General features: G+C 35.9%; 2 protein-coding genes across 2 annotated transcripts in view; one reads left to right on the top strand and one right to left on the bottom strand.

Annotated features, from left to right (window-relative positions):
• The window catches only part of LOC149822306 (squalene monooxygenase SE1-like), a 33,512-nt gene extending 21,631 nt beyond the window's left edge, over positions 1-11,881 (top strand). Inside the window, exons 4-8 of the mRNA XM_089981064.1 lie at positions 8,579-8,747; positions 8,998-9,216; positions 9,444-9,719; positions 9,978-10,256; positions 11,539-11,881. Coding sequence (XP_089837190.1) covers positions 8,579-8,747; positions 8,998-9,216; positions 9,444-9,719; positions 9,978-10,256; positions 11,539-11,643 — 1,048 coding nt within the window. The 3' untranslated portion in view covers positions 11,644-11,881. The remainder of the gene's footprint in view (positions 1-8,578; positions 8,748-8,997; positions 9,217-9,443; positions 9,720-9,977; positions 10,257-11,538) is intronic.
• Positions 11,882-25,812: 13,931 nt separating this feature from the next.
• Positions 25,813-26,527, bottom strand: LOC149822305 (putative LRR receptor-like serine/threonine-protein kinase At5g48740). Its single transcript, XM_089980250.1, has 3 exons — positions 26,400-26,527; positions 26,196-26,322; positions 25,813-26,025 (listed from the first exon to the last, which is right to left on the bottom strand). Exons 1-3 carry the CDS (start codon positions 26,525-26,527, stop codon positions 25,813-25,815), a joined length of 468 nt encoding a protein of 155 aa, XP_089836376.1.
• Between the last annotated feature and the right edge of the window lie 245 nt (positions 26,528-26,772).

Here is a 26,772-nt window from a genome sequence, read left to right as displayed (position 1 = left end):
GAATTGACTTTTAATAAAAGATAAAAAGTAAGAATAGTGTAATATATGTTCTAAGATCTCCCATCTAGAGAATGAGGATCTTAGAGATCCAGTCTTGGGGAGACTGTGAGGATACAAATACTCTGTGTGCTTTATTTTGTCTCCTGAACCCGATATTGAGGTTCCTTCTTCTGGCCACGGTTTTAGGAAGAGTCCGCCACTTTACCTGAGGGTGGTGTGTTTGACATAGCTGCTGTTTTGGTACCAAGAAAGTGACACATGTGGGCGTGAGGTGTCCCTTATGTCCCCGACATTAAATGTGGAGGTCTAATGTTTCGAAAGTTATTCGATCGAGGGCTAAGTTTGGAACCCAGTAATAAAATATAAATTGTATGCTAAGCTACCCTGGGGACCTAACTTGACCTTGGGGATTGTACCTGTTCGGTGTATCCGCGGGCAATGATAATTAAAAAGGACTTAAAGTTGTATGCATTTAATAGGGCATGTATATGGAAAAAAGAGAACTTAAATAACAGATAACAAAAGGATTCATGCATCGCACATAAATCATGCATTTTCCTGTTATGCTAGATCATGCATATTTTAATTATTCCCTCGATCATTACATGATGGTGAGTGTGTAATGTTTACTTCTTATTGCATGTTGAAGTTTTATTACTTGCTACTGCTTTAATGTTTCTGCATGCTTAGCACTTATAACTGCTGCATAAAATTTTTCTTAAATACTATAAACTGTCCTGAGTGCATTTTCCTCAGATGCAACATGATATCTTATCTTGATCCTTTGTCTCACCTGTTTTACTAAGAAGTACACCTTTATTAGTTTTTCACAAGGTCAGGTGATCAGTGAAGTTCAACTACTGGGAGGGCACGAGAGTCACACTTGGTTCTTGACAGTTTCACTAGTTGACAGAGTGACTTTTTTTTTTATCTTTTAGTTCTACTGTTCTTTTCACTTCTTTTGTTTCAGTTAGTTGCTACTTTAATGTCTGTTGCGTAGAACACTGTTTCTGAAATTGATTCTTGATTCATAAATAAAAAGGTTGCTTGGGTTCTTATGGATAATGATTGTAAGTTTCTTTGTGGTGTTTGGCTATCCAGTTGGAATTGGAACCGTGAGGACCCCGGGTCTCTGGGAAGTTTTTTGTACTATTTAAAAAAAAAATTCGCATTTTCAAGAGGTATGAGTTGGGGTCGTTACACTAAACATCTCTTGTCTACGTATAATGACACTTAAAACAAGTGTATCAGCTACTAGAGCAAGAGCACAAAGCCAACAATGGGCTAAAAACACACGCGAATGTGTGAACATTTTTTGTTTACCTATGATGACACCTAGATAAAAGACATAAAAGGAAAAGACACTTGAGGCAAAAAAAACTTGTAATGAAAATATAATTAAAAAATATCAATTTTTTAATATATCTAGAAATATTATGGTCTTAAAAGTTAGACATCCATCACAAGTACACATAATTAAGAGCATCCATAATAAAAACAATGGCCAAGGAACAAACGAGTGATAACACACACTTACAATCAAAGATCATATAACATGTCTTTTGGAGTCAAACTACAAGTTGACAATCTCAAAAGACATAACACGAGATGCACATAACTCACCCCAACAAACACCTTTATAATAATAACACGGCCAAGAAAATTGATGCATCATATAAAGTTTGTGATGGACAATACAAATGCCATAAAAAGGCAATAAATGTTTACAAAAATCATTTCCAAATAGGTGATTTTATAAAGAGAGCCGATTTGAAAAGTCAAATCAAAGATCCAGTAATGGTAGATAATCAATCTTAGAAAAAACACAATCATATGCACAACAACATGCCTTACGACAACAATAAACATGGATCATGCTTAACATAGACAATTCTTCAAAAAAAGTCATTTACATAAAAAAAATCTATTATGCAACAACATGAAATATTAAGAAAATAATGCATATGAAGTTTTTATATATTGCAAGAAGGGGAAGCTCACAAAGGATTTTTCTCAATGAACACAATGGTTTATACAACACACTCGTAACAACCGAACTACTAAAAAAAAGGCAAACACAAAAGAGAGAAAGTATATCTCATTAAAGTGGGATAAAGCCCACACAAGAAGTTTTTAGAAGGACCTTCTATAACACAATTATTACCAATCATTTATACATAATGCAATTTATTTAGAGAAAATTGAGTTACCATTATAAAATGCATTCAAAACATTCAAACAAAACAAACTAGAGATGAACAAAATCTAGGATCATTCTCAAGCATTATCAATCGAGAATGTTTTTCAAAGAATTAGTTTTGTATTATGAGGAAAAAATCTTAACGTTATCAATTGTAATGAGATATGCAAAAATACACATTACAAAAAGATAACACAAGAGAGTTTAACAAAGAACGAAAGCATATGTATAGATAAAAGAAGCAATATGAAAGACCAAGTGCATACATTCTCATAGAAAAAGCACTCATACAATAATTAAAGCCACATGTCTCATAAAATAAACATGCTTTCAAATTTTCAATCAAGTTTAAGCATATATGTAAGTGATAGATTTATATAAAATTTTTCATTTTTAAGCATGTAATGAGTCAAGAATTTTAAACATGAACATGCATGTCTATCAAGGATGAAATACAAATTGTAGTTGACGATTATATATATATATATATATGTGTGTGTGTGTGTGTGTGTGTGTGTGTGTGTGTGAAATGCAAGTTCAAGCAAGATGATATTTTGTGAATTTATCAAATTATTTTAAGGTAAGAATATGATTGACGAACCATCTAGAATCAATAATTCATGATTATATATATATACATATATATGAGATATTTTCGAAAAAAGCTTCAAGATTCAAACACGATACATATATCTAGTTTGCTTAAAACAAGTTCTACGATGATTAAAATATTATTTTTAAAAAATTTAAAAAATATATATTTTGTTTTTTTAACCATAAAATATATGTATATATATATATAAAATGATAAAGAAAAACAAGTGTTTTTTTCATCCATAATGCATGGTCTAAATACTTGAAAAATGTCAAAATACATGTCAAGTAACTCCAAGGAGAAGAGAGAAAGATAAGAGGTAACAAATACTTAATCACTTTTTCAAATTTTTGAATATCACGCTTCCTGATGCGCCGAAGGACTAGCTTGATTACAATTGAGCTCTGATACCATGGTATAACAAGCATGGTTAATGCATTCACACGGTCCAATGAATGGGCAAGCACAAACCCACAATGGGAAATATAAAAATAGTCCACTAAGGGACAACACAAGAAGCCTTCAAAGAGGCAACACATAAAAAAATATATGAACTTTATTGAATGGGGGCTCGAAAAGCCATTAAATACAAGAGAGGGGAACCCCCTATTTATACAAAAAAAGGAGAAGAAGAGGGAGCCATTGGGGGCTCCCACATATGGTCGTTGGAGCCCCCAACGGTCATATTTATGACTGTTGGGGGTCCAACGACTACATGTGGGACCCCCAATGCTTTGATAAAAAAACAATTACAAAAAAGAAAAATGAAAAATTAAGTAAAAAAAATATCTTATTTAATAAAAATAGTTGTTTCTAAAACAACTATGTGAAATGACTAAAATACCCCTATCAGGTATTTCACAAACATATATATATATGTATGTGTGTGTGTAAGTACATATATTTTAACACCTTATGATGAGCTGCGTGTTTTTGGTTGTGTATGTTATGTGCATATTGATTCATCTTTGCAAAATAAGTTTCAGGACAAGGCCGCTAAGTGCATATTTGTTGGGTATGCGGATGAATAGAAAGGTTATTGATGCTATGACTCTACTACAAAACGTATTAGGACCTCCAGGAATGTTGTTTTTGATGAGCAGAATTTTCAGATCGATGACTCTGAACAGTTGTCATCTTGAAAAGTAGAGGTATATGATCCATGGATGAGCGTAAATCTTTTTGCTAATATAGGAAAAACATGTTAGACGACTTGTCCTTCCTTCAATTTGAGAAGGGAGCTCGGTGATTTACAGATGCATGTCAAGCCATCTTCAATTGAGCCACTTCCAGTTGAACGCTTTTCTTGATAGATCTACACTAGAAGGGACAGAAATACAGGGCCGAGGGATGTGGAAATCGTCTCTAGTGAACCGGCTCGAAGGTCGTCACGCATCAGGCATCCTATTCAGCGATGGGTGAGTTATGAGACCTTTTCTCTTGATTTTCAATTGTTTATGTCTCAGCTCACAAAACAGAATGAATCCACTTGTTTTAATCAAGCTATTCAATCCCGTCATTGGATTGAGGCTATGAATGAAGAAACAAAGGCTCTTTACGAGTGCCAGACTTGGGAATAGTGCCTCGACCAGAAGGAAAGAATGTAGTCGGCTCAAAATGAGTTTATAAAATAAAATATAAGCCTGAAGGAAGTATTGACAATTATAAAGTGTGGCTTGTTGCTCGGGGATTCACGCAACAATATGGTGAAGATTACGATGAAACATTTAGTCTGGTAGTCAAAATGGGCACAATTCACCTCATCATATCCTTAGCAGTCGACCGAGGATCGAAGCTTAGTCTGATGGATGTTAAAAATGCATTCTTGCATGGGGTTTTAAAGAAGAAAGTATATATGGAGCAACCTCCTGGGTATGTCGAGAAGGATCCTACTGCCTGTGTGTGCAAGCTAAGGAAATCTCTATATAGATTGAAACAGGTGTTTCGCTCTTGGTTTGAAAGTTTCTCCATGCAAATTTAGGGCTATGGTTTTAGAAGATGTTCACTGGACCACTCACTCTTTATTCACCAGAAGCCAAACATCGTTACACTTCTTTTTATATATGTTGTTGATATTGTGATAACTGGGAGTTCAGATAATCATGTGCACGAAGTGGAGCATTTTTTAATGAAAACTTTTAAGATGAATGATTTAGGGAGTTGATGTACTTCCTTGGTATCGAGGTTGACAGACAGAAAGACACATTGACACTCATGCAACAGAAGTACACTCTTGGATCTTTTGGAAAGAATCGGGATGACGAATTGCAAACCAGTCAACACTCCGAGTGTATTACATTAAAGGCCGAGTTTTGAAGATGACCATCTTTGTGTCAATCCTATAACATATAGGAGTCTTGTAGGGATGTTGCAGTATTTAACTTTTACCAGACCTAATATAGTTTAGGTTGTCAATCAGGTATCCTAGTTTATGCATGCTCCAAAGGAAGGTCATATGGAAGCTGTAAAGCGTAGTATTCTACGCTATTTAAAAGGAACTATAGGAGACATACTTGTTTATCGCAAGAACGATAACCTACATAAAGGACATGAACTCATTACTTATACAAACACAGATTTGGTAGGGGATCCAGATGAGAGACGATTTGTCTCTGGATATTGTATATACATTGGACACAATTTAGTGTCTTGGAGCAATAGAAAACAAAAGTCAATGGCACGATCGAGTACAGTGGCAGAATACAGGTCAATGGCTGCAGGTACGACAAAAGTTACATGGATTAGACACTTGTTGAGTGATCTTGGGGAGACAATTATTCGATCATTACTTCTATGCGACAATCAAAGCGCAATCAATATTGCATTTAACCCTATTTAGCATAGCAGGATGAAGTATATTGAGATTGATCAACATTTTATACGGCAGAAAGTCGAGATGAAAGAGATAGAACCACATCATGTTCGAACAGAAGATCAAGTGGCAGACTTGTTTACCAATGGGTTAACAGAACATCAATTTTGGCTATTAAAGAGCAAGTTGTACATGCTCCAAGACCATGTACAACTTGAGGGAGGGTGTTAAAATAGAGCATGTGTATGGATCTGGATCCAGATCCATACACGTCAATCCTTTTAACTGTGTTTGTTGATGTCGTTTTTTATTAATGACATTTTTGTAATATGGCTGTTGTGATATGATATTTTAGTCCCCATTGTAAAAGTGTTTTTAATATAAAAGCTTAGGGTTTGGAGGTGGAATTAGTTTTTTAGCCGCCCCAGCCATTGTGCATCTCTCTCTTTTTTTTTTTCCTATTTTCTGTGCAGGTTGAACCATGGTGAAGACCTCTCACAATATCTCATAGACAACTCCACCCTCATCACCAATTTTCTTGTCTACTTCCATCACCCCTCTCATCTCCTCTCCAACACTGGCTTCCAAACAGAGCCTAAACATAATCAATAAAAAGATAATTGTGAGAGATAAACACTAGAATTTTCTAGACCTTCTAGAATATAGATAATAATAAGGATGACTTTGAGTAATGGCAAGTTTTTTTTATGAGCCTTCTAAGAATCCTTATCTAGTTAGGTACTTGAGTCTATAAATAGAGGTGGTATAATCAGTTTTTTTATCAAGCAATAAAATTTTATTTGAGTATTTCTTTTCTTTTTTTATTCTTTGTGGATATCAAACTAGCTTCAAGTGGGGGATGGTGCTCTTCTTCATCCCACATTTCCTTTTGCATCACATGCTGTTCAAACTCTTCATGTGAAAGCTCCCATAATGAGATTTGAGTATATAAACATAAACATATATTATGCATAAATTTATTTTATTTATTTATTCATTTATTTCAAGTTGCTTTGTGTCTTTGGATAGAAGTAGTGGGTCTAGCAAAGTTTATATCTTCTGCTTTCATCAACATTATAATAGAAAAAGTTATAGATGTTTTACTTTTAGGTAATTAGGATGACCAGTGTGAAGTGGAGAAAGAGAAAAAATGCTTAAAGACGTGTAAGAAATGCAAGAGAGAGAGAGAGTTCTCACTTCTCTTCACATATGCCATATAAACAATATGCACTACCCCATCACTTTGCATATTTAACTAGTAATTGGAATACTTAGCCCAATAAATAGCTAATAATAACAAATTTGCGCTCCACAAGATGTTATTGTTTCAATAACCAGAAAATTATTCTTTTAAGGACATGATGCTTTCAGTTTTTGGGTGTGTCATGATCTATGTTACACGGACTCTTCTAACAGGGCACCTCAACTGCCTCGCACCCGCACCCGGGCGGGTGCGACACTTGGAGACAACTTCCTTTGTGTTAAGTGAAGTCAACCACACTGAGGTCCATTTCTATCCAAAAGTAGATTCAGTTAACCCTAATCAAGTCCATTTTTATCTATATCTATATATATATATATCCTCCCCGCACCCAAGTTTTTTAAAAGTGCTGCATCACCGCATCCGCACCCATACCCGCACCTCTTTGATATATGTCATGATCAAAGAGACTTACAATGCATGATATAGAATAGATCCTAGTGAATTAAACAAAAGAGTACACTGCCATTGTAGGTAGAACTAGTTTTGTTAAGAGTGCTGATGCGTGCCTTTATTGTGAAGAAATGAATGAATGCATTGCAACGAACTGTAGCAAATAGTTCATTAAATTCTTTAATGGTGGCCACTAATATGGAAATTTAGTTAAGCTTAGAATGACAAGAATAACTTGAATAACAATAAGGTTTTTATAGATCTTTTGATTGGCTTGAATACATATGCATGATTGAGAATGCAACATAAAACGTAGCTGGTTGCTAAAGGCTTCAATTGATTATTTGTCATCGATTGTAAGGAAAAGATTATGGAAGGCCAACTTAGAAACTAACCACAGGTATTTTTGGTTAACTATAAAATAAACGAGTCATGCATTTGAATTGCCATTTTTTTTCAGGTATGAATCTTTATTACAAAAACCTTTTGGTTACATTTTTGTAAATAACCATTAAATATTTTTATGTTTATATAGATTATTTATTTTTTAATTTCATCCTCCCAGTCTGGATGAAGATTACCAGAAGTGAGAACCACCATTCATGTAGGTGATGCTTCTGAAGCCCATGGCACATTGAACTTTTCATGTGGCTCATATCTTGAGAAGTGCATATCTTTTTTAAATCTCAGGACTTGGGAAACCTTTTCCACTGTAGAGGCCTCCTAAAACACAAAATGTCATGGGGCAAATACAAGAAAATAATTTTATTCTTTCCAGTATATTGTTATATTTGTTACAATGCTTTGCCCAAGTCTGCCTTGTTCACCGGTTAAAGGCATGTTTTGGCAAAAGATCACAAGGATTCCATGGAACCCTTGTTACCAAGAACGTGGTATCATTTCAGGGCTGTTAAAGTAGGATTTTGATGGAATTACAGTTCCTTCAAACTAACATCTAGAAAAGTTTGCTCTTTCAAGAGCTGTAACTGGGACCTACTTTCTTCTTGTTACCTATGCATAATGATTCTAATTTTTCTTCCCTCAGCACATTTTTTATGGTCAAATTTTGTTACAATTGGCTCTGCATTTTCTTTCCTGCCATCCATTGTGACAATTCATAGTTGTGTTTGATAGCACCTTTTAACTGTTATTTTTCTATTTAACTGTGAAATGCAATTGGACTTGTGGCTAAATAACGTGTTGCTGCATGCTTGATTTTTCTTGTGATTTTAAATAGAAAAGCTGCTACACTAATGATATGCATTTTCTGGTCTACTTAACATGTCCTTATGGATGAGACTGTGTACTTCTGTTTAGTGTCCAATTGGAACAAGGAACAGTGACTGCACTGATTGAAGATGGTGGGACTGTCAAGGGTGTCAGATACAAAACCAAGAGTGGTGATGAACTCAATGCATATGCACCACTTACAATTGTGTGTGATGGTTGCTTTTCAAACTTGCGGCGATCTCTGTGTGATCCTAAGGTAAGGCTTCTTGTTTCCACCTATAGTTTGAAGCTTGTGGGATCAAATTTAAGAATGATCAGCATGTTTATTTCAAAAACTTTCCCTAGTACTTCATAATCCATAGATTCTTTCTCTCAATAAACTATATTTACATGTTTTTTGTGCCATATAGTGTTTTTTCGAATATGAATTTTGCTTGTGTAAATGCACTTTTAGCATTTTTAGTGGATCATTATATTTCCTTAAACTGATTTGATCATTTTTGTAGGTGGATGTGCCTTCTTGTTTTGTTGGCCTTGTTTTGGAGAACTGTGAGCTTCCATATCCAAATCATGGACATGTTATTTTGGCAGATCCTTCACCTATTTTATTCTATCCTATCAGTGGAACCGAGGTCCGGTGCTTAGTTGATATACCTGGTCAAAAAGTACCTTCAATAGCTAATGGAGAAATGGCTAAATATTTGAAAACTGTTGTGGCACCTCAGGTACTAAAGGCACTTGAATTTCATGGCTGTTTAGTGTGTCAAGTTTCTTTTCTAATATCTCCTTGATTTTAGTTTTTATGGTTATGCTGGCATACTTCCTTTGTTTCACAGTCATGAAGTTGATTTCTCTATCGTGACTTCATGTTGTCTGATAATAATCTAATGATTGTTGCTGGAGACTGGTTGTTTTGTGGTGCTAACTCCCACTTTTTATTTTGTCATGCCAGGTTCCAAGTAAATTGCATGAAGCTTTCCTTTCAGCTATTGATAAAGGAAACATTAAAACAATGCCTAATAGGAGCATGCCTGCCAACCCTCACCCTACACCTGGTGCTCTACTTATGGGGGATGCATTTAATATGCGGCATCCTTTGACTGGTGGAGGAATGACTGTTGCATTGTCTGACATTGTTGTCCTCCTAAATCTTCTTAAGCCTCTCCGTGATTTGAGTGATGCATCATCACTGTGCAGATACTTGGAGTCCTTTTACACCTTACGTAAAGTAAGTATGCTCATTGAATTAGATAAATTTTCTTCAGTACGCCCATTGTGCTTAGGGAATTGGGATCTTGTTCATCACATTTTCTTTTTTCATTCTATAAATTTTAACTAATGTATAATTATTGAGATTGATAAAGATTTGTGTTATCTGTTTTTTGAGGGTGGAATAACATTACTTATGTTTTCTGCTGTTTTGCTCTCCTTGCTGCCAATTTTTTTATTGCTCATCAAACCTTGTCTATGATCCTTTTATCTGCAGCCAGTAGCATCTACAATAAATACATTGGCAGGTGCTCTCTACAAAGTATTTTGTTCATCACCTGATTTGGCCATGAAGGAAATGCGTCAAGCCTGCTTTGATTATTTGAGCCTTGGAGGTGTCTTTTCATCTGGACCAATCGCTTTATTATCTGGCTTAAACCCACGCCCTTTGAGCTTGGTTCTTCACTTCTTTGCTGTGGCTATCTATGGTGTTGTTCGTCTTTTGATTCCATTTCCATCTCCCAGACGCATATGGATTGGAGCTCGACTTATCTCAGTAAGTAGATATATATAGAAGCTTTTGACAGCGTTATTTTTTGGAAACATATGTGAACCTAGCTTTTCAGTTATTATGAATTAAGTGGACTCTATAGTGGTACAAACTATTTATTATTTAATTTTCATTTGAAGATGATCATTTTTTAGGAAGCAATTGGAATTACGAAATAAGCTATTGAATTATTACGGCAACAAGAACAGTATAATGCCTACATTTGTGGTTTCTTTGTTTTTTCACCACTCCATTGGGTTATGTTGGGATGGTTGCAATGTCTCATCATAATAAGCATCTTATTTTAGATAACAACCCTTTATGATTGAAGGTGATGAAAATGGATATTCCGTTCCTGACTCCTGGACCCTATATATGATTGGATGCTGACAAGAGAAATGATTGAGTAGATCATGTGAACCAAAATTAACTAGAGGTGTAGGAGTACCTTTGGAGGGATGGTTGGTCGATGCAGTCTGAAGAAGATCCAGCAAGGTATAGGCATAGCATTTTATCAGTGCCTGCAATGTTGATGTGGATCGGGTTGACTTTCAAACGGATCTTTATAAAGGCTCTTGCATACTGAAGGCTAAGAAAAAGAATTACAATATGACTACTTTGGAGGACAATGTCTGTTTGAACATTGCCAATCGGGTAGGAAAATGCAATACTAGTTTTAAGGATAACCTTGATTTGAAACATAGGGATCAATCAAGCATACAAAGTGGGAGACCCTAAAGCTGTGGGCAAAATTCTTGGACATTGTTCAGTGTTACATAACCAAAACATTGGGCAAAATAGCTGGCCGTACATGTAGAGAGCTGTTTCGTCTCTACACATCAAAGATTGCATACTGCGTCATTGACCAGTGCATGCAACTATCCTCATGGAGATAAAAAAATATGTAAGGACGTTGAGTGGAAGATGCATCAAGAGCATTATATCATTGTTTCAGAGAAAAAGATGTCATGCAATTCCTGATAACTTGTTTCTAGCCAATCTTTTAGGGCTTGAAATTCTACTAATCCTGTCAGCTTTGTCTTCCCTAGACAGTTTCTTATACTCAGTTCTGTTTCTGTTGTAGTACTGGTTGATTGTGGAGAGAAGTATAATTTGACATTTTTCATCCTGCTCACATTTCTGTTTAATTGTTTTTGTTACTGATTGGATGACTTCTTGTCATCATTTTAATGAAAGTCATCCTTCAAAAACAGAAAAAAAAATTACACATTTTTTTCCAAACAGGTGCTTTCTGAATTCTGATTACTTGAATGGAATTATTGTGCAGGGTGCAGCCAACATCATATTTCCCATTATCAAAGAAGAAGGAGTAAGGCAGATGTTCTTTCCAAATACAGTGTTAGCATATTACAGGAGCCCCCCAGCTAGTTAGGCGGGTACATCTGTCAACCAATTTGTAGCAGTGCCAAGCAAGTGTGTGTTCAAATGTTTTCATTGTTATTTCATGTCTAATATGCTTTTCTTGGCACATGACATGATTGTGCTCATGTCTTTGCAAAGGGCTTTGAACATGACAATTAGATCCAGGTCTACTCTTGTTTTCATGTTTCATGTTTCTCAAGACCCTTGTGTTGGAGATGGAAAGTAATGTCATGCCACTTTGTCTATGCATTTGTTGGCATGTGACCGATTCTGCTTATGACTTTGGGGCAGGCTTTTAGCATGTTGTGGGATCGAATTCTACTCTTGTCATCTAACACAGGCCATGTCACATGGACACCACTTACCATGTGTTTCCTTCGAAGTGGCATGACACTCGGTGTATGTTTGGTTGTGTTTTTGAAAAGTGAAAATACTGTGCAAAAGATATCTACTTTTAGATTTCACGAGACCTCATTAAAAAGTGAATCTCACACAAATGAGATTTACTTTCTAAATCTCACTTTTGGGTTCTGTTCTAACTCACTTTTTACGAGGTTTGTTTTTTAGGTTCTGTGCCAAAAAAGTTTTATGTTTGATTGTTTTGGGGTACTGTTTAAATGCGATTCACTTTTTTAAGTGTATTAAGAAGCGAATCTCATGTGACCGAACCAAATGTACCCTTAGATTTACTAAAACTGGCCATCAATAGAGTCAAACTACTACCAAATACAATTAAATTATGTTCAATTTTATCTATTTCTTTTGATGATCTTGATTACTTATTTTTGTATTTTTTTCTACTTTTTGTATTTTACTTGCATTCTTTTCCTTTCAAATTTTATCAGATGGGACACACATCGGGTTTATAGGCATCTATCTGGCAATTGATTGCTGTTATTTTCGAAATATGCTATCTTATCAGATTTTCTCAGGCACCCACAGTTATATTAAATTTCAATTTCAATGTAGTTTTATTATTTGTGTTTTTAATTGTAGCAATCTAGAATTGCTGATCAAGCGATGATATTCATGTTCTATTGCTTTTAAGTGTGTATGGCCCTGTCCTGTGTCCCATTCTTGCATCAGTATGTGTGTGACATGGAACACACGTTACTTTATGTGTGCGGATGGATTTATTATAATTTATTTCACATCTTGCAATTCAATAGTGAAGTCTTTTCCTTATGGTTGTACTTTGGTGTGATCCACACAATCGAACAATACATTTTCTCTTTATTAAAATATATTTTAATATTTATTTTTTTTATCCTAAACATTTCCCATGTTAAGTGAACCATGATGAATCCATGTATATGGTCAGATCTACTTAAAAAGTGCATGCAGTGACTGATGAGTCTATTCATTTGTATATGTATCTATTTCAGAAATGAAACAATTTTAAATCTGCCAATCAAGAAATATGTATAACTGCAATATATAAGAACATTTAATTAACCTTATGGCCAGACGAAGGGAAATAAATCTGGCATATAAGGATACGAATTTTCTTACGGTTCATTACTGTTTCTCAAAATTTACCAAATGTCTGCAGTTATTCTATCTTGCTGTAAGACTATCCGTACAGATCAATGGGTATGGTTTTAGTGGTTATTGATTGTTTGAAAGGTACCAAAAGTTTGCACTATGTACATTTTTGGCTAAAATCTACTTCTATTAATCTCTCTAGGCTTGCTGAATGAGACACAAAACCTAATACATTTTTGGCTAAAAGTTTTCTGCTCATCTCTTTTGGCTTGCTGTATGAGATGCCACCTCCCCGCTGTCTATTCTGTTCAACTAATCATTCCAACTCTTAATCCAGGATTTCATTGTGTTCTTTATATTCAGCCATTTGTTAATTTCTGATTTGTTGATCCCATCATCTTGAAATTGATATGTAGGGGGCAATCTCTATTAAAAAAAAGACATGTAGGGGCAATCACATGGATTGCTCGTCTCACAGGATAACTGAGATTAAGGTACGTGTACTAAATCATTTGCAGTATCTCACTGCGGAGACTGTATATCTTAGCAAATTAAAGCCTTGATTTGCTATTAATTTACATTATTTAGTATCAATTATGTGTTCTAATTCAAAAGTTAAAAATTCAGCAGCTATACAAACTAATTTACACTTACATTTTTGTTGAAAATTAGAATCCCTTGAGCGAAGTATTCATAATGGCATGACCATGTAAGTTTATAATTTAACTGAAAATGACTGTACTGTATGACAAGTTTGACTTGTTTTGTCAAATGCCCCATAATGTTCAATTTTGTAGGTTGACTTTTTTAAGACCCCTTTACCCTTAGCATAAAGGGATTTCTTGATTTTTGCGCTTTATACTCAAAATGAAATTTACATGATATTTTCATAAAATTTATGAATTTTGCACAAATAGTACAAATATCATGATACTGCTTGCGAAAATTCTTTGTGAATTTTGTCAAGAGTTTTACGTTGGTGATTGCGAAAGTTTGCCTTTTCAATGCAGAATTCATGGACTTTTGCATGATGTCGATTTATAGCGATGCAAAATTTTGTTTTAGCGTGCAAATTTATGTGTATATATAGGCGATTAGAGTGTGAATTTTATCAAGAGTTTTGCGTTGATGGTTGCGAAAATTTACTTTTGATATAGAATTTATGAAAAGTTTGAAGAATTCACGGCGTTTGCATGTTGTCGACTTTAAGTAATGTGAGATTTTAATGTGCGAATTTACTTGTGTGTATATATATATAGGCGTTTGTGTTCTTTTTTTTTGTTTATATATGGAAAGGGCAGTAACCTTTTCTCCTCTAGAACCCTAACCCTTTTTCATGTATCTTTGCGATGATTCCTATAAAAGTTTTTTCGCTTCCTTTTGACGCTCATTGACCACCATTGTTTTCAAATTATTTTAATTTTCTATAGATAGGAGCAATTAGTTTTTTCGCTTCATTCCCGATTACCATTGTTTTCAAATTATTTTATTTTTCATTGCCATCTACCATCTCTCAAATAGCCAAATAGTATAACTCATTGCAAACAACCAGCAATACATACATGTTCATCAAGTAGTTTTCAATTCCATAAAAGTGACTTCAAAATGAGAATGTCTACATAATGATGCACTCATATTAGAAGAGAAAAACCCAAACACGTAGACGAACTGGATGAATCATAAAATGCCTAGTTTTTCTAGAAGCTTTAATAATAAACACCTAAAATAGCTTAAAAAATTAGAGATTTGTTTAAAGTATGAAAAATTACAGCAGATTTTTTTTTAAGTAAAATTAGTGGTTTTATTGAAGTATCTCTCATGTTTTTTGCAAGTACTCACAATAAATCAATTGTCAGACATGCTTCTTTTACTATATATACCACCAAGAGCCCCAAACACTAAAATAAGAAAACCCATTCCTAGGTTTTCTGCAAGTCCAAGATAATATAATCTCTAAAAACCTTTAGAAAAATTTAGGGTTCTGTTGAATCACATAAAAACAATGTCCTAAAACCCTCAAATAAAAAAAAGGAAGATAAGGAGGTTACAGTAGAGAGGGGTTGCTCGAACTTTGAGTTGTAGATGTGGTGATTGAGGGTGGAGAAGAGGTCTTCTAGAGCAATGATGGTGGACTCCACAGAGAGAGAGAGAGAGAGAGAGAGAGAGAGAGAGAGAGAGAGAGAGAGAGAGAGAGAGATCAGGGACCTACAATAGTGGTAGCCGGAGATAGGTCGTCGGCACTGACGACGGTGGTGGACAGAGGGAGCTTGGAAGCAAGAGGGTGATGAGCCATCTTTGGCGGATGACAAAGCTAGGTACAAGTTACTGGACTTTATAATTTATGCTTGAGATATATATGCAATGATGGATGTGAAGTTTTTATGGTTAATCTTGAATGTTGAAAATACAATAATGTTGCATGCACGAAAGCAAACAAAGCGATTGATACAATAAATTTCAATTTAATTTGTATAATCGAACAATCAATTAGTAGTAGTAGTGATCACATTGAAAAATTGAATGATATCAATGATGATGACTATATCATGTCGATGAGAAAGAATAAAGACAGTGATGATATGAGACAAGTAATGGCGGATGAAAGCGATACACAAATGACATTTAAGAAATCAAACCCTTAGTATGTTGCATACACTATATGAACATTTATTGGGTAGTATACTATTTTATGTTATTACACTAATGATATGTGGTTGAATACGTTATCGTTCAATAAATTCTCCTGTAGTAAAATTTATTAAAGTAGATGCATCTTGTTTGTATGACAAGTTGTCTAACGAATAACTTAATGATTGTGAACAATTTCAGTGGCGGACAAAAAACTCAAACGATCAAGAACCAAGAAATTACTTTTTGCAAAAAGTTTAATGATCTCCAACATTGTCGTGAGTTTTTAAAAGATCATGTGATCAGAAATTACTACAAAGCAAAATTATTAAAGAATTGTAATAACAGTCATTGTTGTATGCATGAGAAAAAACTTGCATACTACGATTGATTGTCCTTGAAAGATTCATTGCACAAAAATGCATAAATTAATATTTTTTTAAATGAAAAAGTATGATAACAAGCAAACATATGGTGGATTAGTGAAGTTTTTTTTAGTGAAAAAGTGCCTTCAAATGGATTTTAGGTGTTATTCAAAAACACATGTATAATAACTCGAAGATGACTCCAAGAAAAATCTTGAATAACATCAGTCACGAGGAATGTATGAATGTTACTTACAAATAAGCATGGTGTGGATGAAAACATGCTAAGGAGGCTCTATATATTTCATTCGAAGAGTTCTTTAGAATGCTTATTGCATATTTAGATAATTTAGTGAATGCTAATTGAGGATCGCAAGGGTACATTCAAACCGATCAAAAAGATCGATTTCAGTACATATTTTTATCTTTTTGTCCAAGCATCTATGGGCTTTTGAAAGGACGAACTCCAGTTCTTATAGTAGATGACACATTCCTAAAAAAAGATATGCGGGTATATTTTTGTCGGCCCATATTATTGATCATTGTGGTGAGATGTTTCTTGTAACATTTAAGTTGTTGATAAGGAATCAAAGAATTAATGCGCATGATTTTTGAAGTATCTAAAGAAAAAAATCATATGCTTCAACAGATATAAAGTGAGATTAGGGCTTACAAATATCTCAGATAGGAATGTAGGTCTAAAGTATGTTGTATCCCACGCATGACCAACATGTCATGTTAGATATTGCATAGAGCATTTGACAAAAAACTTTTTTAAGAAATTTAGCTCTCCACTCAATGTACTTTGGTAGAGAGCTGCTTGAGCAACTATGAGATAACCATGCAATTATTTTTTTCAAAAATTTGGAAGCAAGACGAAGCCGCATACAATTATATTATCATTGGTGTAAAACTAGAACATTGGGCTAATAATCACTTTCCAACAAATATATATGGGTGCTTAACGTCTAATATAACATAGAGCTTTAATTTGTGAATTCTCACTATACGTGACAAGATCCTAATTTCTCTTATTGAAAGATTTCGTCTGATGCTGATAAAACTTTTTTTAAAAAGAAAGAATACTGGACAACATATGTCAGGCATTGTAGTGCCAAAAGTAAAAGAAAAACTTAAGAGAAAAGCACAACATCTACGTATGTCAGTAGTGCATTTTCACCAATATCGATACGAAGGTCGTGATCAATTTTATGGTTACAATATTGATATTAAGAAGCAATTATACTCTTGTAAAGAGTGGTAGGTTAGTATGATTCTATGTGATCGCTTGCATTTTCTATGAGGACACACTATCAGAGGATAAATGCAATAAGTTCTTTATAGTTGAATCATATCAAGCTGCCTATAATGCATATTCATTTCTTCTTATGGCGAATAATGTCTCACACATCGCTCTATCGACTCTTATACATGTCTATCCACCAAAACTGGTTCGTAAATAGGGCAACCTAAGGTGAAAAGATGAGTCATATGTGTATATTTGTCCTATTATACGTGTATGTATTTATATACAATTTTAATTTGCGATGAGAATATGTTAACGAGGAAGAAGAAGTTATGCAATAAAACACAAAAAAGTTAAAAAAGTATGAATTTGGTGAAGAAACTTTGTTGGCAAGTGATGTAAATGTTACGTTTGCTCGTTTGTATAGTTATTCTTTTGTTATGTTTGTATGTAGACTCGTTTGAATCTAACATGAATGTATCACATATTTTGACTATATAGCATCTAGCAAGAATTATAGAAAGACTCAAAGCAGCTTACAACGAGTACATAGAAAGATGAAAAAAACTACCAATGACCTTTTACCTTTTGTCATATTTCTTTGAATATGAAAAAGAGGTTTCTATTGTTTTCCTACCGATTAATAAAAACTAACTGGTTAACCTTTTCTGTTTATAGCAAATGGTCACAACTAAAGGGCAGTGAGATGAGGCAACTTGGTACTTAGAGAGCAGCGAGTTGTCGCATCAATTCTTTGAAGGTGATAAGATATCCATTGAATAACTTTTCATACTTACAAAACTTAAAATTTACATGTGCACGACCTTAAACACGATTTATATTGCAAATCTTAATTCCTATCAACTTAGACAACTACCACTAGGTTCTTTAGGAAATGAACGATAGAAAAGATGTTTAAAGTGTGCAATTCTATGGGGTCCACAGATTATGCAGATGAGAACGTCATACAAGGTTTGGATCATTACAAAATTCTTGTGGGAAAAGATATACAACTAAATATTAGAATCCAGATCGGATATAGATCCAGTAAAGGATCCATACCCATATAGGCCAAGTGTATGTTATGTTATAATGTAATGTTCATTACTAACTAAGGGTAATCCCGTCATTGTAAAAAGGATCTGTAACCTATTTACCCTAATGATGATTAGTGTAGACACACAGAAAAAGAAAAGGAAGTGTGGCTGCCGATTCCAAGTATTCCCTCTCCTCTCTCCTCTCTCTCTCCTCTCTTCCTGTGCTCCTTCTTCTCGATATTCACAATAACAGAGCACATTTAAGATGGTATCAGAGCAGCCGTTGATCTGGGCGTAAGAGTGGCCTCCATCAAAGAACGAGTAGCCTGTTTTCTCAGTTACGATCTGCCCATCTCCACCCACAACCCAGAACTGAGTCTGACCGTGCCTTCTCCACCCAGAATCAAGTCTGTTCCTTCATCAGGGAACATAAAAGGGCCCATTCCTCAACCTATCACGCCTGCTCCACCTTCAGCCCTGCCTGCCATCATTCCTCTTCTGCCGTGATCACAGACAAGTCTTCCTTCAGCCGAGCACATCTCCAACAACAGCTCGTGTTCTCCAACAGAAGCAGCAGTTCGTGTTCTCCAACAGAAGGTCGATTCTCCCTATTTCTTGTTCTTCGTGATTCAATACATCTCCAACAGCACCTCGTGTTCTCCAACAGCAGCAGCTCGTGTTCTCCAACAGCACCTCAGGTCGATTCTTTCCATTTCTTATTCTTCGATTCTTTCCATTTCTTTATTCTTTACTGCTACTATTCAAAATCTGCTGCTATTTCCTTTGATTTCAATATATTTGCTGTTATTCCCTTTTGAAAAATCCATATTCAAAATCTGCTACCTACTGTTATTCCCTACCACTTCAAAGTCTGTTGTTATTCCCTACCACTTCAAAGTCAGTTGCTCTTTCTTTACGAGCTGAGTCCTTCTCATTCGTGGACTTGTCTTCTCTTCATTCTTTAATCCCAGCCGAATTCTTCCCATCCACTTGCACAAAGACTGCGAATGGATACCTCAGCTAATCAAGGTCTTTCCTCTAGCTTTCTGGGACAGCTAGTTTCTGAAAAGCTAAACACCAACAATTATTTGACTTGGAAGAGACAGATTGCTCCTTTTATTCGAAGTCAAGACCTTTCAGGCCACTTGGATGGCTCTATTCCAATGCCTCCAGAATTTATCATAGTCGAAACCAAAGAAGATGGAGGATTACCGAGTACTATTCGTAATCCTGCATTTGTTTCTTGGATGAAGCGCGATCAGGCACTTGTTGCATACATCACTTCCACACTATCTCAAGAGATATTGATTTCTATTCCTGATGACTACACATCCAAACTCTTGTGGGAGGTTTTAGCTCAGACATATTCTCAGATATCAGAGGCTAAAGTGTTGTTTCTCAAACGCGAATTTCAAATGTTAAGAAAGGGGGCAATGAGTATTATTGAATTCTTAAATCAAGTCAAAAGCATTACAGACCAGCTAGCCATGGTTGGATGTCCAGTATGAGATAAAGAAAAGGTGCAACAGACACTGAATGCTCTGGGTTCAGAATATCATGTCCTTGTAACCTCTTTATTGTGCTTACCTACATTACTCAGTTTTGAGGAACTACGTGCCAAACTCCTTCAGTACGAAATGACTCTGAAGAGCATGTCTGATGTTTCAGTTGGACAATCATCTGCACATGATGTTCTTGCCACAGGGATGATAGTTGATCGTCCACGTGGAGGACGTGGTAGAGGCAGGGGATCTGCCATTCAGGGTGGACGTGGATTACTACCTACACCAAATTTCACAGCCAGCTTTTCAAGGAATGTTCCCACATGCTATCAGTGTAATAAACGGGGCCACATCAAAGCCAACTGTTGGTTCAATCCACAGAATCGAAACAGAGCACAGAATAATAGAAACATTGCTACACCAGGAACTGCAGGTACTTTTCGTGTCAGTGATGATGCTAAGGATCTTCTCTTGTCTACTATGGCTAACCTGAACCTGAAGCAGAATGATGATGGAATATGGTATGTAGACTCAGGTGCAGCGACTCATGTTACTGGGAATGCAGGTAAATTCTTTGGTTCCCTATTTTGGAAAATCTAATATTGTAACTGGAGACGGGACTCACCACCCTATATCAAACATAGGCAATGTTCTAATTCCTTTGTCTGAGTCATCTATTCCTTTATCTGATGTCGTTCATGCACTAAATATAAAGAAAAACATTGTCTCTGTATCTAAACTTGTTGATTCTACCAATTCATCTGTGGAATTTACTCCTACTTTTGTCTTTGTCAAGGATCTTCAAACGAAGGAGATGTTCGCTAAAGGAGAGCGACGCGGAAACATGTATGTCTTTAATGAAGATCCAGCCTCCAGTATCTTGAAGCTCAAGTCTGATCATGTCTCTGAAAACGTCCTAAGTTTATCCAAATGTAATAAGCCAGATCTCTGGCATTCTCGTCTTGGTCATTGTAGTCAAGTCTTTATTGAAAAGTTAGTATCCAATGGTTTTCTTTCAGAGTATGTTTCATTTTCATTAAAGAATAAAATGTGTCCCAGTTGTCAAGTTTGCAAGAGTCATGTACTTCCTTTTCATCAAATAAATAAAAGAGCTTCTATTCCTTTTGAGATAATATGTTCTGATGTTTGGGGTCCAGCTCCCAATCCTTCGTCTTCTGGAAGTAAATATTACGTATCCTTTATTGATAGCTTTTCTCGTTTTACCTGGATATTCTTCATGAAACACAAATCAGAGGTCTTTCTTATTTTTCGTCATTTTCATGCCTATGTTAAAAATCAATTCTCCCAAAATATTCAAATTCTCCAATGTGATGGAGGTGGTGAGTACTCCTCTAAAGAGTTTTTAGATTTCCTCCAAGATAATGGGATACATCGTAGAGTTTCTTGCCCTTATACCCCACAGCAAAATGGAATTGCTGAACGTAAACACAGACATATTGTTGAAAGTGCAATGAGTATGATGCATGATTGTAATGTGCCCATTAACCTTTGGACAGAAGCCTTTCACACTGCCACTCATGTGATAAATCGGCTCCCTATGCCTATCCTTGAAAATCAGTCTCCCTATTATGTTCTTTTTGGAATACAGCCTAATTATGATGAGTTACGAGTATTTGGATGCACATGTTATGTCCATATTGATAAATCCATGAGAAACAAATTTCAAGACAAAGCCTCCATATGCCAATTTGTAGGTTATGCAGATGAACACAAGGGATACAGGTGTTATGACCCTATCAATAAGAAGATCAAAATTTCCAGAAACGTTGTCTTTGATGAAAATAGCTTTCTGGAAGATAAAGTCAGCAATGATCATGAACATGGTGATATGGCTGATAATTGGTATGATCCATGGCTTAGTGCTGAGCTTATTTCACATGCTGCTGAATGTACTACTTTGGCTCCTGAAAACATACATGATGAGACAATTTCAGATAAGGTAGCAGAAACAGACTGTCAGAGATACAAAAGGAATGTCTACACTAGAAGACCCAGAGAGCAAACAGATGCCCCTGTTGGAGAACACATGACATTACCCAGTAACAGGGAGGCACCAAGAAGATCAAGCAGGATAAGGCATCCAATTGAAAAATGGGTAAGCTATGATAATTTCTCTATGGACTTTCAGGTCTTTCTATCTAAGATTGAAAAACATGAGGAACCACCTGGTTTTTGTCAAGCTGTTCAATCTCACAAATGGATTGAGGCGATGAATGAGGAGATAGAGGCACTTCATGAGTGCCGAACATGGGAGATAGTTGGTCGCCCCCCAGATAAAAATGTTGTTGGCTCAAAATGGGTGTATAAGATTAAATACAAACCGGATGGGAGCATTGAACGATACAAGGCACGTCTTGTTGCCAAAGGTTTCACCCAAGAATATGGTGAAGACTATGATGAGACCTTTAGCCCAGTAGTGAAAATGGGCACCATTCGTATTATCCTTGGCCTGGCCATTGAACATGGGTGGAGCCTTAGTCAGCTTGATGTTAAAAATGCTTTTCTTCATGGGGATTTAAAGGAAGAGGTCTATATGGAACAACCTCAAGGTTATGCAGAGGGAGACCCAAGAGAATATGTATGTAAATTAACCAGAGCATTGTATGGTTTAAAGCAAGCCTCCAGGTCATGGTTTGAAAGCTTCTCATCAGAGATTCAGAACCACGGTTTTATTCGTTCCCAACTAGATCATTCTTTGTTTATATACAGGAATGGAACCACTGTGGTTTTCTTACTTATATATGTTGATGATATAGTGGTCACTGGTAATGCTCCAGAGCACATTCAACAAATCAAAAGTTTGTTGAGTATGCGATTCAAAATGAAAGATCTTGGGAGGCTAAGATATTTTCTTGGTGTCGAGGTAGACAAACATGATAGAGAAATGTCATTAACTCAGCACAAATACACTCTTGATCTTTTGGCCAAAGCAGGAATGACAGATTGCAAACCTGTGCCTACACCCAGTGTTATCAATCAAAAACTCAGCATTTGTGATGGCGAATTATATCCTGACGCCAGCAAGTATCGCAACTTAGTGGGCATGTTACAGTATCTTACCTTTACTAGACCAGACATTGTATATTCTGTAAATCAAGTATCTCAGTTTATGCATGAACCAAAGATAGGTCATATGGATGCCGTCAAACGTATTCTCCGATATCTAAAAGGCACGGTGGGTGATGGTCTCAAGTATACTCAATCTTCATGGGCAACACCAAAACATGACATATTGGCCTATACAGATGCAGACTGGGCAGGGGACCCAGATGAAAGAAGGTCTGTTTCAAGATATTGTGTTTTCATTAGGAGTAATCTTATCTCATGGAGTAGCAGAAAACAGAAAGCTGTGGCAAGATCTAGCACAGAGGCAGAATATAGATCTATGGCAGCTACCACAGCAGAAGTAACCTGGATTAGGCATCTCCTTACAGAGATGGGAGAGAGTATCTCAAGTTCAGTCCTCATGTGTGACAATAAAAGTGCAATACAAATTGCGTTCAATCCTGTTCATCACGGTCGAACCAAACATATTGAGATTGACCAACACTTCATCAGACAAAAGGTAGCAGATAAAGAGATTGAACCGGTTTATGTGCCTTCAGAAGACCAAGTTGCTGATATGTTCACCAAAGGTCTCACAAGTAACCGCTTTTGGTATCTGAAGAACAAGTTGCACATGGTCCAATCCCATGCACAACTTGAGGGAGGGTATTAGAATCCAGATCGGATATAAATCCAGTAAAGGATCCATACCCATATAGGCCAAGTGTATGTTATGTTATAATGTAATGTTCATTACTAACTAAGGGTAATCCCGTCATTGTAAAAAGGATCTGTAACCTATTTACCCTAATGATGATTAGTGTAGACACACAGAAAAAGAAAAGGAAGTGTGGCTGCCGATTCCAAGTATTCCCTCTCCTCTCTCCTCTCTCTCTCCTCTCTTCCTGCGCTCCTTCTTCTCGATATTCACAATAACAGAGCACATTTAAGACTAAAAATATAGAAAACACAGGCAGCTATTGAAAAACAAAAAATGTAAGCGTAAAGTTTTGGCATTATATGGGTTTTTGAAAAATATCGTGAGAAAATCATGATATTTTCAAAATATTGCTGATATTTTGGTATTTTAACATTTAAAATGTTATTTCATTAAAATATTATTGGCTGTACGAATCTGTGTCTGAATCAACATATCATAGTGTGCCATGTTCTTGTGACATAGGCCATTGCATGTACTTTTGGATAGGTAGCGACCATTCTTTGTTGACAGCAATAAAGAAGATTAAATTCATTTTGCATTCTTGATTGTTCCATCATTAAGACATTAGATCTCATAAACCAACCAACATTCACCTTGTTCCTTTTCTTAGGTTAATTAGACTATATATCTAGGGATCTAAACAGGTTAGACTCGGGTTGGATCTAAGCATTACCAACAAATCGAGATTTAGATGGGATCAGATAAGACCAAAGAATCCAAAACCGACTAGCTTAAAATTTTACATTTACACATAATCAGATTTGGGATCAGATGGGATGCAAAACTCAATACCGAGTCCGGATCCAATTATTGATCATATCATGATTCGGCTACTGAATCTGACTAGTCGGATTTAAATTCAAGTCAGATGGTGGATTAGATCCAACCATGCTTTATTTATCTCTAAGATAAAGAGTTACTCATCCATTGACCTCCTATCCTCATAGATGATTATTTAGTTGAAAGCGTACTTGAAAGAAACTCCAAATTCAACTAGCTGAGTGAAAGGACCTTAGTGGCCTTTGATGGCTTGAGGGGGCTGCTGGTGGACTTGAGAAAGGAAGACTTGCTGGTTATTGAGAAATTAGTTTTAAGTCTCAAGTGTACATTGAAGGATGATCAAGCTTGTTCAAGCACAACAGACAATTCAATGACAAACTGTGGTCAAGTACTATCCACACTGAAGCTACTCAATTTCTTTATGACCAAGTAATGCTCTGTAGTACCACTGAGGTGGTATCCCATGTGGTAAGCGGGGTCCTGTGCCAAGCTGAAGGCCCAGGTTTGAATCCCTCTGCACATGGGGCTTAAGAGATATCTGGTAGGGGTCTGCCTAACCCCAGCTTGCCTTTCGAAAAAAAAAACAAGTAATGCTCTGTAGTAGCAGCAATATTTGTGCTTGCAACAGGAGACACTTTTACAAATGTCAACAATTTCTTTATCTTTTCCAAGCCGCATGAGCAACACAAAAGGCTCTGCTCAATATTTGTGATTTTCTGTTTGAATTCTCGATATGGCTGTCACACGTAATTTGGACTCAACAGTAGGGTTGAGTTATTTAGTTGAGTCCCCAAAACATGACAAGAATAAAATGATAACCATGTAACGGTTTCACCTCCACATTTGCTGCGAATTGGGTAAACTTCAAAGTCTTGTATGTCATACCAGGACCAATGGGTAGCTCTGGGCCACATGCAACCTTCAATTGGGAAGTGTATCAGGTCAATGTTAAATATAAACCCTAATACTTTGGCCAATCTTCAAATCAGAAGAAAAATCTTCGATTAAAAACTCAATGGGATTCAAAACGTGTTTCTAGGAGTAAAAAGTTGCAATGTTGTCCAACTGTACTGCAGTTGTTTCCAAAATACATAATTGTTTATACAACATTTTCTTGAAGCATTTACACAATTCATGGATGCCTCATAAATATTACATACAACCAATATTCTAGTTCAAGAGAATAACTGAGAAAGTGGGGAATTTACAGATGCCCTTGGTGAGCCAGCATGACGCCAAGGCAAAATACATGGAATAGAATGCTTGAACCCAGTTTTGACACGTTAAAACTGTTTTCCCTTTGGGGCTCTGCTAAGTCTCTTCTACTGTATTTTTCCAAGAAGAAAATGTCAACGGAAACAGCAGCAAGAGCGTAAAAGTTCAAGATCAAAAGCTGCTTCTAGTTCATGTAAAATCTCTGCCATTGATGGCCTAAGGTAAGGATCATCTTCCACACACCTTAAGGCAACAGAAGCAACCAGTTCCATGCTTCTTGCATTGTACCCATGCTTTAGACTTTCATCCACAATCATGAACCAGCCAGCTTCAAAGTTACATTTGACCTGCATTTTAAATGATCACAAAAACAAATCATAAATTAGCGCACATTCACATGTGCAATTTGCATGCCTGCGTGGTATGTATGCAAGTCTACATGAGCATGCATGTTTAATCCATTGATAGATGATGAAGGAAGCTACAACATATCAAGCAGCATAAGTTTTGAAGGTACCCATTCAACCAAATCAAAGGAGCATGGATCACAGGGACAGCGCTGCTTCAAAAAAGTTGTCCCACAGATCAACTCCATTAAGACAACCCCAAAGTTGAAGACATCATTATCATCAATTAAATGATCCCTGCACACATCAAAATAGTAAGAAATATATGCATACTATATGGAGCAGTAGAAAGATAAATCTAGTCAAAAGTTTACTGTGATCTTAAGAGTGAATCAGTTTCTGCATAAACAGCCTCTGTGTTCGCCGCTTGTTTATGCATAGTGACAAACCCACGTAGCTTTATGTTCATGTTCTGGTCCATAAGCACGTTCTTGCTCTTCATATTGCCATGCGTTGTTTCAGGACTGGCACTATGTAGAAAGTTCAATTCTAACATGTTCAGAAGACATTTTGTATGTTAGTATAAGTGATAGTTTTAACATGTAGAATAAACAATATACAATGAGTTCATATTGAAAAAGTCTTGACTAAGAAACAAATTAAAAATAAATTAGACCTAATGCAAGGTCCATGTAGAAGAGGAAACATATACATAAAGAGTTGAAATAAATAGAAAAAAACTTACAA

This window comes from Nuphar pumila, chromosome 11 (assembly GCF_984573655.1).
Source record: "Nuphar pumila chromosome 11, dmNupPumi1.hap1.1, whole genome shotgun sequence".
NCBI classification, from domain to species: Eukaryota; Viridiplantae; Streptophyta; class Magnoliopsida; order Nymphaeales; family Nymphaeaceae; genus Nuphar; species Nuphar pumila.
The sequence above is the reverse complement of the archived record's forward strand: the minus strand, read 5'-3'. Positions and strand labels throughout refer to the sequence as shown.